Source organism: Sus scrofa, chromosome 1 (assembly GCF_000003025.6).
Source record: "Sus scrofa isolate TJ Tabasco breed Duroc chromosome 1, Sscrofa11.1, whole genome shotgun sequence".
NCBI classification, from domain to species: Eukaryota; Metazoa; Chordata; class Mammalia; order Artiodactyla; family Suidae; genus Sus; species Sus scrofa.
In genome coordinates, this window is record NC_010443.5 from 267711532 (window position 1) to 267726675 (window position 15144).

General features: G+C 52.6%; 1 protein-coding gene across 21 annotated transcripts in view; it reads left to right on the forward strand.

The window, feature by feature from the left end:
- RALGPS1 (Ral GEF with PH domain and SH3 binding motif 1) overlaps positions 1-15144 on the forward strand; it is a 333379-nt gene that overhangs the window by 274466 nt on the left and 43769 nt on the right. For all 21 annotated transcript variants that reach the window (XR_002337608.1, XR_002337607.1, XM_021069060.1 and 18 more), the window contains 3 exons: positions 4875-5012; positions 7559-7652; positions 12744-12811. Coding sequence is in view for 19 of the 21 variants with exons in the window: in XM_021069060.1 (XP_020924719.1) it covers positions 4875-5012; positions 7559-7652; positions 12744-12811 (300 nt within the window). In the remaining 2 variants the exon portion in view is untranslated. The remainder of the gene's footprint in view (positions 1-4874; positions 5013-7558; positions 7653-12743; positions 12812-15144) is intronic.

The window sequence follows — 15144 nt, forward strand, 5'->3', positions numbered from 1 at the left end:
TTGGAGGAAGGCAGGACTGCATTCCCATCCCGGGTCCCCTGCCGGTAAGCTGTGTGTTCTTGGACAAGTCACTTTTGCTCTCTCAGCTTCCGTTTCCTAATCTGTAAAATGAAGAATCGAGAATACCTGCTGTGCCAGTTGCTGTGAGGATGTCACAGACAGTGGCTCTTACTCTTACGGCTGTTTCCTCCAAGTCTGCACCTTCCAGTCTAGCTCCAGCCCCTGGCACCGCTCAGGCTCACGTCAGCCCGGTCAGTCACTGTCCATCTTAACAAGGCCAACACAGTGTCTTCGGCTGAAGTAACTCTGGGTAAATAGGAAAGGAGCTGAACTGTCCCAGCTGTGTTGTCCCAGTCCAGAGGGAGGCTGCCAGCGCTGCCCCATCTGAGGTGGGTGGCCACCACGTGGTCAGCATCTGGGCGCCATCCATGGTTATGGCAAGCCGGGCTGGGTGCATCTCTCCCATTGGCGTCCCGATCCCGCTCCAAGTGGTCAGCTCAGCTTCTTGGGCACCTCAGTGGTCCAGGTCCTGGGCCGGGAGACTTGTCACAACCACCATCGTCACCCTCCATGCCAGTCAAGGAAACTCAGGCACCAGGAGGTGAAAAGGCTTGCCTGAGGCCACCCAGCTTGTAGGCGGCAGAGCCACGGTTCCAGGTCTCCTGGCTCCAAGTGCCACACCATCCCACTTACACCACAGCTGCCAGTCACGTGGCAGAGCTGGCAGGGCCCCCTGGCTGCGGTGGGCCCGCTGACGTTGGGACCTGGGACAGATGTGCCATGATGGGTGCCAGGGAGGCTGGAGGTGTCGTAGGGGAGGTGGTCTTCGGCCCCTTGGAGACTGTTGACCCCAAGGGGGACGTCAGGCAGGGAGAGCCATAGCTTGAACCTCTGGGTCCAGTTGTGCTCCATCCTGTCTCACCCTCTGCCTGGCTCCAGAGGACCCAGCTGGGGCAAAAAAAAGAAGGACTGACAGTATGGCAGCCTGGGCCGACCCGTGTTCAAATCCTGCCTTGGCCGCTTCCCAGCCATGTGACCTCAAACAAGCGGTGCAGCTCTCAGCCTCAGTTTCTTCCTCCGTAGAATAGAGATGAAGCCTCTCTGGTAATGGCGTTGCTTTTGCAAATCAACAAACTGGGCCAGGCTCTTAGCTTGGGACCGGGCGGGTAGTAAGGGCTCAGTCTATGGCTGCCACCATCATCTGGATTCTCCGCGTCTGCTTCTTGAACTCCGGAACGAGGGTAATGATGGACTTTCCAGGATTACTTTCTTTCAAAGGCTCCTTCCTTCAGCTGATGTTTGCCCAGCAGCTCCTGTGTGCCCTGTTTCGGCCGCTGGGGACGGAGCTCACGGAGTGAGACACCCTTCCTCCTCACAGGGGTTTTCAGTCTCATGGGGGAATCAGACACGAAACACGTGGCTGATGCCCACAAGCATCGCACTGCAGCCGCGGCGAGGGCTAACCCTGCGCCAGCTTCACCCGGCACCAGCACAGGTGGGAGGTGGCTAGTCTTACGATTTCATTACGGCTTCGGCTTTTAAACGTTTCCAGTTATAGGCTAATGACAATGCAAAGAAGATTCCCCTGGCTTTGTGCACCATTAGCTGTACAAGATTTGCTGCTATGGGAGCAGTTTTTGTTGTGGGAGTGAAAGGTCAGTCATATGGAGATTCCCTCCGGTTACCAAGCCTGGAGGGGAGGGGGCTCGAGGGGTCCCCTCAGCCCTCAGCACCTGGTGGTCTTGGCCTGTGCTCTCAGGCGGCAGGAGCAGGTGGGAGTGAGGAACACTCTGCTGGTGGCCTTTGCTCATCCGAAGTGGTGAGCTCCCCATGCCCCAGGAGACAAGCAGAGGCTGGGGTGGAAATGATGTGTGGCCCCTTTGAAGGCGAGCTTCTCCTGCAGAGCCAGGACCTGCGAGGAAGCAGAGGGGCTGACTCTGGTTCTCCCAGGGTGATGGTGGGTGAGCCTTCCAGGCCAAGAGTGGGTTTTGTTTGTTTGTTTGGGGTTTTTTTTTGTTTTTTTGTTTTTTGTCTTTTTTTAGGGCCGCATCTGTGGCATATGGAGGTTCCCAGGCTAGGGGTCCAGTCAGAGCTACAGCTGCCAGCCTACGCCAGAGCCACAGCAACACGGGATCCGAGCCGTGTCTGCAACCTACACCACAGCTCACGGCAATGGCAGATCCTTAACCCACTGAGCGAGGCCAGGGATCGAGCCTGTGTCCTCATGGATGCTGGTCGGGTTCCCTAACCACTGAGCCGATGGGAACTCCCAAGAGTGTTCTTTGAGAAAGGGTGACTGAGTCCTCATGTTTCTGATGACCAGTGAGTGGGTCGGAGCAGGACCTGCAGTCAGACAGGTCTCTAGCACACTCGCTGTGAGGCCTCGGGTGGGTTTCCTACCCTCTCTGAACTTTAGTTTTCTCCTGAGCCCTCACCACAGGGACCATGGAGGCTCACATGAAATAAGGAGGTTCCTGTCTTGCAGCAAATCCCCGGGAAGCATCGGTTTCCTCCCTTTTCCCACCTTCTGCTCCTCAGTGAGCTGAGCATTCACCCTGCCACTCACAGGCAGCCGGGTTCAGGTCTGCGCAACATTTGCATCTGGAACAAAGCTGCCTCGTGTTCCTTAGCCTGTCACCTCCTGCTCAGTACGAAGGGATACTTTTTGTTGTGGTTGAAGCTTTAATGGGATTTTCAGGATTGCCATTGCTGAATCCTTGGGGATGTAACTGAGTTACATTTCTAAGAGGGGAGAGGAAAAACAAGGTCGGAGAAAGAATAAATCTGTGGATCTAAACCGTCCAAGCTTGGCGCTTCTATAGAAGGGAAATGATTTCTAATTTTTAAAATTTTGGAAACGTGGTGCCATTAGAAAGAAAGGAAGTGGAAATGACTCCTAAGAGAAGTGCTAGCATATGTTTCTGTGATTTAATGGTTTCCCGTAAAAATGTGTAGCTATTTTAAAAGCAGACGAATGACTCATGGTATCCAGCAGCAGCAGTCCACTGTGACGGCAGGAAGCATGTACTCTGGGGAGGCAGGCTTGGGTTCAGCTCTCGTCCCCATTGTTTACCAACTCTGTGACCGAAGCGAATTACACATCCTCTCTGCAGTTCCTTTTCCTCCTCTGTAAAATGGGTTTTATAAGGACAAATAACCTAATGACTGTATAAGTCCATTCAGGGCTTGTCCAGCTATGTGACTTTTATGTTAAGTATCTGGTTAATTACATTCATAATAACTCTTAGTAGTTTAATAGTAAATTTTTAAGGCTATAAATTTTCCTCTGATTACCACTTTGGTCTGATCCCATAAATTTTTGATATGTACTGTTCTTATTGTCAATATCTTTGAATAGATTTTTTTATTTTAGATTTTTTGGGGTTTTTGTTTGTCTTTGACCTGAGAGTGGCTTAGGAGTGTGTATGCATGTGTGTGTGTGTGTTTAACCAATGGTTAGACTTTTTCTGTGTTTATTGTTAAATCCTAGATGTAATGTAAGATCAAAGAGTGGCGTTTACCTTTTGGAACTTACTGAGGTTTTTTTTTTTATAGTCTAGTATACAATCAGTTTTTGTAAGCATTCCATGTGTATTCAAAAAAGAATTATATTTTTATTTACATAACAGCAAGCTTCTTAATTTTGTGACTTAAATACTATCTGCGTATGTGGACATATTCACATATATATCTGTAGATGCATGTATGTGTGACATTTTAGTATGTGCATACATATGTGCACATACACAAACTCTAGGAGACATGCTAAAGGCTCATTCTATGGTTGTGACTTTATTGAATCCACTTTTCGTTTTCAGCTCTTTCTTGATTTGTATATTTTGGTGCCATTTTGCTTTGTATATACAACTTTGTAATCATTCATTCTTCTCCATCAACTGTGCCTTTCATTAATCTGAATCACTCTGCTTTCCGTCGCTCAGTGTTTTCTGCCTTGCATTCTGCTCTCCATCCCTACTGCTGCTGAGCCCCACCAACATAGTGGCAGTACTCAAAGGGGCAGGGCTGCTGAATGACATACCGTCCACTGTCCATGCACATTTCCAGAGAGACTCAAGTGTGACCCTGCAGCAAGCCGGGGAGCTGAGAGCTGTGCAGTGGACCACACCACTCAGCCAGTCCTTTTCTCCCATCCCTGGCCTGATGGCTTGTCCTGAAATCCCTCATGGCATGGGGTGATGCCACGAGGCCATGCTGAGGCTCCACAGAGCCTATCACGGCAGCGATGTTTTTATATTACATATTATTTTCTTATTAAGCACCCTCAGCCTAAGACTCCTCTCCTTAGATGGGAGAATTCTCTATCTAGCCTTAGTTCTTTGTAGCAAAGCTGTTGCCTTTTTTTATTTCTTCTTTTGTTCCTTAATTTATGATTTGGGGTGTGTGTGTGTGTGTGTGTGTGCGCACACACGTGCATATGTATGGACAGATAGGTAAATAGACACACAGCTAAATGAATAAATGAAAAACTGAATTTAAACAGTGCCCTCCTGGATATGACACCTTAGACCTATTAAGCTGCAGTGGTTGGTAAAAACACAAGTATTCATTCATCCCTTTCATGTCCTGTTATTTTCCAGCTGGGTTACACGTAAAAACCCTTATTGCTGGAGAGTGAATGGACTAGAAATGCTAAAATCTTGCCAGCGTTCGTTTTGGCTGTTGCTCAGATGTTTGATTAGCAGTTGAGCGGTCCATGTGAGAAGTCAGTGGCCGTGATTGGAACTGAAGTCCAAGCAGTATCTCATTTTTCCATAAGTCACCCTGTACCTTCTAGCAGAGCAGTTGGGTTGTGTGCCGTTTGTTCTGCTTAATGGTGAATACCTCCCGTCATTCAGTATCTTCTTTAATTTTAGGCATCTATCTTCTGGATTTAATCTACATTGATTCTGCATATCCTGCCTCAGGCAGCATCATGGAAAACGAACAAAGATCCAATCAGATGAACAATATTCTCCGGATAATTGCTGATTTGCAAGTTTCCTGCAGTTATGGTTGGTACCCCTGGTTGATGGAACTGTGAAATCTCCCAATGATGAAATTTGAGTCCAGCACCTTAACAGGGAAAAAGCTCTAGAAACTGGGTAGTCCCCACAAAACTCTTCATTTTGGTTTCTTGAGCATCAAACATGTGCATGCGATCCTTTACATGCGTGTTTGATCTTCAGAGACTGTGCGAACTGGATGTTACCATCTCAGCATCACAGATGAGGAAACGGAGGCTGAAAAAAGTGTATCGATCACTTGTTTAAGATCGGACATCTAGTGAGTGGCAGAGCCGGGGCCCTTCATTCATGAAGAACTTTGTGGGCTGGTCCTGGGCAGTTTCAGGGACTTGGGCTCCTTTGCCTTGTGGCTCTGCCATGTCCCACGGCCCAGAGCCCTCCCCTGAACTCTGCATCCAGCCAGAAGATGCAGAAGGAGAGAGAATCACGGAAGAGGGGGCTCTGGGGGCCAGACTTGCATGTGGCGCTCACACATCTGTGGGGGGAGGCTAGGAATGTAGCGTGAGCCTAGAGGGAAAAGGGAGATGACTCAGTAAACACCTCTCTGTCCTACGTGCACAGATCCAAAGGGCCATCCTGATGTGGGCTCGGAGACGGGTGGAGGAGGGGTTGTGGCAGATGAGGTCGGGAAACTGGGAAGTTGGATGCTGGCTGGGTCGTCATGGACACTGGGGGATGGGGCTCGACGGTGAACCAGGTGCCCAGGCCTCTGGGAATGGGCCTGAACGTCCAGGGGGCCAGTGGGGGGTCAGCTGCAAGGAGGGGAAGAGCGGCCGAGCTGCAGGAATGTGCCTCTGTGGAGCAGGAGTTTCACAAGTGGGGTGGCTTAAAAGTCTGGAAGCAGCAGGGCGGGCCGAGAAGGAGAGCAGCTGCCCCCCTGCCCCAGCACACAGGGTGTGAGAAGCCAACAGCTTCCATGTGAAGTCACTGCGAGGCCAGGGTGTGGCTCCTGCCGCAGAAGCAAGGGTCCACTCTCTCGCCCCCCACAGGTACCTCAGGGTGGGGTGAGGCCCACACCTACAGACCAGCTGTCCTTCTGACGGCGGAGCAGGGAGCAGTCTGTGTTCTTGGTGCCCTTTCCACTCTCAGTACCTCCTGCAGGCCAGCAGGGCGAGTACAGACACACGGGGGCTCAAGTCTCACCTCTGCCTCTTAAAAAGCCCCTCTCTCCTAAGTCCGAGGTTTTCTTCTCAGTAAAGACGGGACTGTGACGTGTGCAGAGGCCTTAGCGAGTCCGTGTTTCGTTAGAGCTCAGTAAACGCCCACTCTTACTGCCGTTTTGTTCACCTGCAGCTTCCACCTCCGTCAGCCTCATAAAGCAGGTGTCATTATCCCCATTTCAGAGAGGAGAACACTGAGGCTCTCGAGAAACAGAATGACCTGCTGAGAATCTCGCAGTGACAGGGCAGAGCCATCGGGGGCTCCTCGGAGGCCAGGCCCTGCCACCCTTTCCTGCACTGCCTCCACCTCCCTCCTTAACTGGTTCTGTCCCACCCTGTGGAGGGTGGCAGAGAAGATCGGGCAGGGATTTTGGTCCTCTCAGATGGAATGCAGTGACTGTGATGGTCTGGGGAGAGCACCTGACCCCAGCTACCCAGGGACAGAGGGACAGTTTAGTGTGGCAGAGGCTGCAGGTGACATAGAGTCAAAACCTGGCTCTGCCACTTCCCAGTGATATGACCTTGCAAGTTGCCGTGGCTTCTTCCTCTGTGCAGTGGACGTCTTAGTCCCCCAAATGGGCAGGTGCAAAGGTTGAAGCAGATGGCTTCTAGAAATCACCTGGTACAGGGCCTGGCACAGAACAGGTGCTCAGGCATCTAGGCCCTTCCCTTTCTTCTCAGGAAGCAGCACCTCCAGGCTGGGGGCCAGACCCTCGAGCTGTGCCAGGATCTGGGTTGGGTCCACACACCAGGCTTGCGCAGTCACTCCAGCAGAAACCTGTTGTAGGGAACACACACCTGGCTCTGGTCTGTTCTGGAGGGCATCTTTTCCCAGCCAGGGAACTGTTGTGGCCTCAGGGCATGGTGTCCGTGGCCCAGGCATCTGGAGGGCACTCCTCGAGGGACCCCTCTGTGCCTGGCACCCAGCACAGGCCTGGCCCAAAGGACCATCAGCAACTGGGTTTGGTTTTTTTTTTTTTTTTTTTTTTTTTTTTGCCTTTTAGGGCCGCACCTGCAGCACACGGATGTTCCCAGGCTAGGGGTCCAATCAGAGCTGTAGCCGCCAGCCTATGCCACAGCCACAGCAACGCAGGATCCGAGCCACGTCTGCGACCCACACCACAGCTCACTGCAATGCCGGATCCTTACCCCACTGAGCGAGGCCAGGGATCGAACCCTCATCCTCATGGATCCCCGTTGGGTTCGCTGACCGCTGAGCCAGGACGGGAACTCCTCCATCAGCAGCTGTTGACTGATCATGTGCCTCAGTGTCTAAGGAGCATCTCGTGCCCAAGTCAGCAACTCCTACACTTCTCAGGTGGGGCCCAGAGATGGGGAGAGACTGCAGCCTCTGGCTTTGTCTGCCCCCTGCAGATCACCTCACCACCCTGCCCCACGTGCAGAAGTACCTGAAGTCCGTGCGCTACATCGAAGAGCTCCAGAAGTTTGTGGAAGACGACAACTACAAGTAAGTGCCCGCCTGCCCCCTGGCCGCCTGCAGGGCTTGTGGGAGGTCACTGCGGCAGCACCCATGCCCCCTACGCCCAGGCACATGTGCATAAGGTGACCTCTGACCCCATAGAGCCCACAGCAGCTGCTGGGCGTCTCCTCCCACCTGCCGCAGCCCCTCTGTACCAGGAAGGCTGTTCTGCAACCTTCTCAGTGTGCCTTTCCACGTGGGCCTTCCAGCGTGGCTTTTTTAAGTGGGCAGTGTGAATTTTGGACTCCCTGGCTGTGCGTCGTGCAGGCCTGGTGTTCCAGTTTCTCGCAAGCGACTCTCCTGCTCACAGCGCCGAGCGGAGGGGCAGCTTTCAGCCATATCTCCAGGCTGCCAAACAGAGTTCTCCAAGAGCCTGCTTCACGCACGAGGCAGCTCCCCGGGGGCCCCAGCCTCCTGCTGGACTCTGGCCATCTGGCACCAGCTGAGGCCCCCTCTCCATCCCGTGCAGCCCGTGGAGAACAGACCCAGTTCCCGTGAACGCCCTTGTGGGCCCTTTGGCCTCATCTTCCACTCACCTGTTCTGGCTTTCCGTTCTTTCTTCATTTGCGGCACCTGGGAATTTATTCAGCATTTCAGTGTATTTTGAGGGAAAGGGGAGATTTTTCATATTGAGTCTGTCTGCCTTATTGATTGGATGTCTTCTTGGCTCATTTTGAGCTTGAGGTCAACTAAGAGCCTCAGCACTTTTCATATGACCTGATATATCAGGGCAAGTCTCAGCCGTCTTGTAAGTGATCCTTTTCCCCCAAATGCCAACATAGCAGGTATTCTTTTAGACCCAGCCTGTTGGTTGCTTCCAGTGAGCCATGCATGTTGCCTTTGAATCCCGTTATCCAATATATATTTTTTTATCTCTTCCAGTTTTATGTCTAAACATTTGATCAGTTAGATGATTTGGTCTTCATCTAAGGTATTGAAAACTGTAGAGAACTGTGGCCACTAGAGACACCCCCAGGTCACCCCTTCTCCCTCGCCAGGACCTTGGGAATGGCTATTCAAGCAGCCCCACATCTGCCAGCTCTATAGTAGTGGATCTCAGCCCTGGCTGTGAATCAGAGACACATAGGGAGCTTTCTGGCCCTCAAGATTTCTGGGGTGGGGCCTGGAAATTTCTGATTTTTTCAAAACTCCCTACATGGTTCTAATTATTGGCTATCTTTTTTGTTTGTTTCCTTGTCTTTTTGCCATTTCTTGGGCCGCTCCCGCAGCATATGGCGGTTCCCAGGCTAGGGGTCCAATCGGAGCTCTAGCTGCCGGCCCACGCCAGAGCCATAGCAACGCTGGATCTGAGCCAAGTCTGCGACCTACACCACAGCTCACGGCAATGCCGGATCCTTAACCCACTGAGCAAGTCCAGGGATCGAACCCGAAACCTCATGGTTCCTAGTCAGATTTATTAACCACTGAGCCACGACGGGAACTCCTAATTATTGGCTATCTTTAGAAACATAAACAATATCTTTAGTTGTTATTGTACAATATTTTGTTAAAATAGAATATAATAATTTTTGATCTATTACATAATCACAACAGCATAAATGAAGGCCAGAGAGGACCATTAAAACTATGTTTGCCATAAATTGCTAATTTTTACTTATAAAGCATTTGCTGTTCCTGAAAAGAGTACCCCAGAGTGTGAAATTATTCCCACTTAGGTTCTGGGATAACATTTTCCACTAGTGTGCCAACAATGTGATTAAAAAGACAGTCGTTTTTCATTAACGCCAATATCCTTTAAGGAGAAAAATGGTCTATAAATACTTCTGACCATGAGATAATCCTTGGACCGGCTGCAGATCGTGAGTAATTACTCCTTCTATTCCCAAGGCCCTTGAACACCCCAGCACTTAATGCTAAACAACAGTCAGCCCAGGTTTTACAAAGGCCCTTTGTTGAGGTCCGAGCAGACAAACCCAGGGAGGAAGGCTGCCTTCTCACCCCAGAGCCCGGACCCCTGAGGGGTCCCTTCCCAGGAAGGCCCTGGCTCTGAGTGACATGGGACACAGGGGGCTTGTGACTCTGCTTGGGGACCCCACACTCCACGGCCCAAGTCACGCCCGGAGGTCCCCACCCCAAAGGACGCAGGCTTAGCTCTTACCTTGATGGCATTGCCCCACCGACTTTAGAGACCTTGTGCCCAGGAGCCCAGTCAGTGCTTTGTCCTTCTCAGTCTGTAGTCTCTTTTATTTTATTCAAGAAAAATTACCCCAATTCCTACCATTTGGAAAGCATGACCGTTGGCATTAAACGAACATTATTATTTCAGGCATTTTCTCTGCACAGAAAGTGTGTATGCGTACGTGGAGAAGGATGGATAGATGGATTCACGCAAAGAAAGGATTTATTAAAGTTGGATTGTACGCGTTGCACTTTAATTGTACTTAAGCTAGAAAAGGGCACTGAAATAAAACATAAGGTATTGCTGCTCTTCAAATAAAATATTTCTCCACCACAAGAGATGCTATTGCCTAAAAGAGCCTTCTAAGATTAATTGAAGAGGTCAGAGAAAACACAAAGAGGTTGGAGTCGCAAGTTCTGTTTTCACTCAGTTTCTGTGGTGAACAGGGTGTCCATTAGAGATGAGATCATTAGGCGTTCTTGTCGTGGCACAGCGGAAATGAATCTGACCGGGAGCCAAGAGGTTGCGGGTTCGATCCCTGACCTTGCTCAGTGGGTTAAGGATCCGGCGTTGCCATGAGCTGTGGTGTGGGTCACAGATGCAGCTCCGATCTGGCGTTGCTGTGGCTGCGGTGTAGGCTGGCAGCTGTAGCTCCGATTCAACCCCTAGCCTGGGAACCTCCATATGCCGCGGGTGTGGCCCTGAAAAGCAAAAAACAAAACAAAACAAAAACAAAGATGAGATCATGAGCACGCTCCCCGCTTGGTCTCTCGTTCGCCGTCTTCCCGTTCCTCCTTATCTTATTTCTACATAGTCCAGTTTTATAACATACACATCATGTTCAGGAATCGTAGTTCCTACTGGTTAGTGTTTGTAGACATTTTCCAGTCTTACCACCTGCTGCTTCTCCATCCCTGGAGTCTTTACTTTAAATCAGTCCCTTATTTAGCCGGCTCTCATCGCGAGGCAGGGTTTTGTAAGTCCCGCGCGTGCTGCGTTCTCCTTCGTGAAAACATCTGCATCTGACTTGCTGGGCTCCTTCGCTTCCCTCCCTCGGGACGGGCAGAGCCCGCTGCACTGCCTTCTGGCACTGCGTGGTGCTGTAGACACGTCTCAAGCCAGTCTGGGTCTCTCCTCTTGTAAGCAACCTCTTTTGTCTACCTGGTGGGTGAAGAATCCTTGAAGTTCCAAAGCTTTGCAGGGGGAGCGCGCCCGGTCTCCCTGGAGCATGGATGCTCTTGCTTCACTGCAGAGGAATTCTTTGGGTTTCTGTCTTTGACTCCTTCTGTGCCACTTGGTGGCTTTTCTCTTTCCAGCATTCCAGGGGTCCATATGTTGGATGCTGCCTGCCTTCCAACTCCATCAGCCTCTTTCTTTCTCGTGGCGGCACCTCCGTCTTTGTCGCCTACGGGCACTGGGCCGATCTTTCTGCTCTGGGACTCCTGTCCTCCCCCGGTTTAGTCCTGCATCTGCTCCCGGGCTTCTCCAGGCTCCCCCCTCATCTTACTCTTCTGCGTTACCATCTCATCTTGCAGGTTCTGTTTTATTCAACCACTTCTAAGATTAATTGAAGAGGTCAGAGAAAACACAAAGAGGTTGGTTCTAAAGCACTTGGGGCATTTCCTTGTGTTCCTCAGGGCTGCCTTCCGGGCTGAGCAACCCGGCAGTGCTCTCTGCCGTCCTCTTCCCCTTGTTTCTGAGAGGATGGTTGCTAGTTTGCCCGACCGCTTCTTTTCGTCCCGCTCCGACGTGAGAGGCCTCATCTGGATCTTTCACGGCTCTGAAGGAGGGAGGCGACCTCTGACCTTGCTCCCTGTGTGAGATGGGCTGGTTTCCCCCCTGCTGTGCCCTGAGCCCCAGGGCTTCTTGTCTCTGCCCTCTCGTGCAGCCTGGGGGTGCGCAGGGCTCAGGCTCCAGGGAGGCAGGGAGCCGGCTGTCTGTTTTAGAGGTCGAGGGGTCCTCCCCCATTGTCAGGGGCTCTGTCCCATTCCAGAAATCCTCGGGTTTCCAATCACCCCCCAATCCCCACCATGGAACCTTCATTTCTGTCCGGGTTTCCACCCGCCCCCCACCCCATCCTCTCCTCTCCAGAATCTGGGGCCAGTCAGAAGAGGGAAAGGGCAGGACTCCCACTGAGATGGACCCCACCCCCCTGCCCTGCTGCCCAAGCCTCAGAGGGCAGGTTGGGAGCCATGCCACACTGCAACTCTTGGTCAGACTGCAGAATCTTCCTTTTTTTTCCTCGGCTGCAGGTTTCTAAAGTTCATGGCTTCCGTTTATGCCCCCTCCCTTGTTGAGTAGCAACTACTGAGTCCTTTTACTCTGAAGCCTCTGTGGTTGTTTGTGGGTTTTGTTGGGAGAGGGGGAGTCTGGGCATCTGGCTTCACTCTGTCATTTCACCCACAAGTTCTCAATTAATACTTTTAAAAAAGAATCATCCTCTTGTGATACCAGTCCTCAGAATGCATCTGTGGCACCATGCCTCTCTGGGGGCATCGGAGAGAGAGGGCGCGGTCATGACTGAACACCCTGGCTTGGGTCAGATGGCCTGATCCCCTGCTGGGCCACTGGTCAGCCCCGGGGATCTTGGGGAAGCTACATAACCTCGCCGCTGCTGCTCAGATTCTTCACCCCTAAGGCAGGGCTGGTGTTCCTAGTTCACAGCGTTGTCTTGAGAATGACCACATTTGTGCCCGGCAGATGATGGGCCGTGGTCACACTGTGTCCTCCTTACCCACTGTTTCTTGGTCATGGAAATTCCCAGGGGACCTTGGATGGACAGGGCTGTGACCTGGAGCCCAACTCAGAGGGTTCCCGAGTCCCGTGACCAGAAGCGCCCTTAACAGCAGTCCAGCTTCTCCAGTCCAGACACGTGCATATTCTTTTCTCCCTCGGCCACGCCAGACCCCTTCTAATCTTTGGGAAATCTTTGTTTCCAGACTGTCGCTCAGAATTGAACCAGGAAGCAGCTCCCCGAGACTCGTCTCTTCCAAGGAAGATCTCGCAGGTACCGTAACCGAAGTCACCAATAGCCCAGACGTGGCTGCCAGGGTTGGCTTTGCCTGTGAAGCCAAAGAACAGAGTCGAATTTGCAGGTTGGCCGACTCAGCCATCCCTGCCCCCAGCCCCCCGACAGCAAGCTGCCTGGGCTCTGACCACACGGGACCCTGGGGGGAAACACCGCTAGGCTGGGCCTCTTGGAAGAGCCTGGGCCCAGAGAGGCAAGGTCAGGACCCCAGGCTGGGAGCGTGTACAAGGTCAAGAGGACCCCAGGGTCCCCTCCAGGTCACCTGGACCCTTCTTATCAGGGTGGCTGCTCACGGGGTGCTGGGGTGTTTAGAAGCACCATGCACAGACGGCTCTCCTTCCTGGGGCATCAGTTTTATTCCCATATTTGGGACACGCAGTGTCCCTTAGAGATTAAGGGCCCAGGCTGTGAAGTCAGATCCAAGCTGTGCCGTTTGTTTCCTGGCTTGGCTATTTTACCGCTCAGATGCCCATTGCCCTCATCCACAAAACAGAGATAATACTAGCGCCCACCTTGCAAGGCTGTGCCACCTGGACAAGGTCACACTTTAAAGCGCTCTGCCCGCCTCTGCGTACAGTATTAGCTGCTTCAGGGCCATTTCCGTGACAGTTTCCTTTTATGGGTATTCTAACCAACTCTCGTCCCTGGGACCGACCCATCTCTGCTCTTGCCAGGGGAGGGACCAACCTGGGGGTGGCGGCCCAACTTTGCTTCTTCCTCCTGCTTTGCACTTGGGTGACACCAGCCTGGGTTCTAGGCCACCATGATTTTGGACAAGCAACTTTATACCCTCTGGGCCTCGGTTTCCTTACCCATGAGATGGGCATAATAAGTCTTCTATCCCAGAGTCGGTGGAATGTGAACACTGAAATGATATTAAGGCACAGTGTGGAGTGTGACAGGCAGTGTCGGTGAGAGGGTGGCTGCTGCAGGCTGCCGCCTGGTCTCGTGCCACCTCCAGCCTGTTGACCTGCTTGGGCCACTGTCTCCACCCTCTGGAGCCAGGCCGCTGCAGCAGTACCTCTGCTGCTGGGCTCAGGACCACAGAACCTGCTAGAGGCGGTGCTGCAGCTTCCCACCACCCTACCAAGCAAGCCTTGACTTCTAGGGTTTGTTCCAGCCTCTCCTGGCTCCATTGTGCAAGGTCGGACCCTGCCCCTAGCACCTGCACCCCCCCTGGGGGGGTTCCCACATTAACTTAGCAGAGGGAGAGTCTGGTTGAGCCTCTCAGCCCTGGAGGTGCTGCTGTCCACACCTCCAGAGACAGTCAGAGTCCTGGCCTACGCTTGATTTTCCCAGGGTTCCAGGAGCCCGATACAAAAATATCTAAGGCTGTCTCCTCCCACATGCACTGCTTTCATACCTGCCAGGTGACCCACCAGCAGAGGTGACCAGAAGGAAAGCTCTCGGCACTGGTCTTGTCTCTGCCTTCTCATCTCTGCCCCTGCTCTAGGTCACCTTCCCCACCCAGTCAGCTGTGTTCCTTCCAGATGCTCAGACACCTGCACCTGACCTCTGGGTCGGGGAGGACGGGGGCACGGAGCCCATCAGAGGGATGTAGGAAGTAGCAGCAGGATTCTAAAGCAATGGTTTCGGCCATAGAAGGAGCAATAGGAAACACTAGCCACTCAAGACTCCTTCCTCAGGAGAGCGTGCCAGAATTCTGGCGCCGAGAGTCGGCTCAAAACAAACGCCTTTCTGCATCTCGTCCACGTGAGTCTGCGGAAGAGCCCTCTGCACCCAATCTGGCTAATACACCTTAACAGGATGACCACACCTCTGGGGACGTGCCAACAAGTCCCCACAGCCACACTTTCTTTCTGCCCTGGGCAGATGTGCTGCGGGGTTCAGCTCCCAGGCTCCCTCCCTGCCCCAGCCCAGGTCTGCACCCGTGCCACCAGCTCCCCCCGCCAGGCCGGAGGTCATAAACAGGAGTCAGGCTCAGAAAGCTAACCCTGCTCGTGGGAGGCCGCTCACTGAGCCCCAGGGCAGGAAAGGAGGAGCTACCTTCACTTTCGACTCCTGTCTGTGACGGAAACCAGTACCGGAGCCAAGACCCAGCCTGTGGGTCAGCCGGACTCGCCTTCCATCCCATCTGCCGTCACCTCCCCAGCTCCCTTGTTTATGAGCTGTGTGAAACCAGAACCCAGAAAGTGAACGGACCTCCAGCAGCCGTCAGAATCCTGGCAGGAGACAGAATTGCCCCCAGATGGCTCCCAGGAAGAGACTTCATGAAGGTGAAATGGGAGAGGAATGAATACTTCACACACAGGACAGCGAAGCACCCGGCACCTCCAGGGTGAAGGACCTGG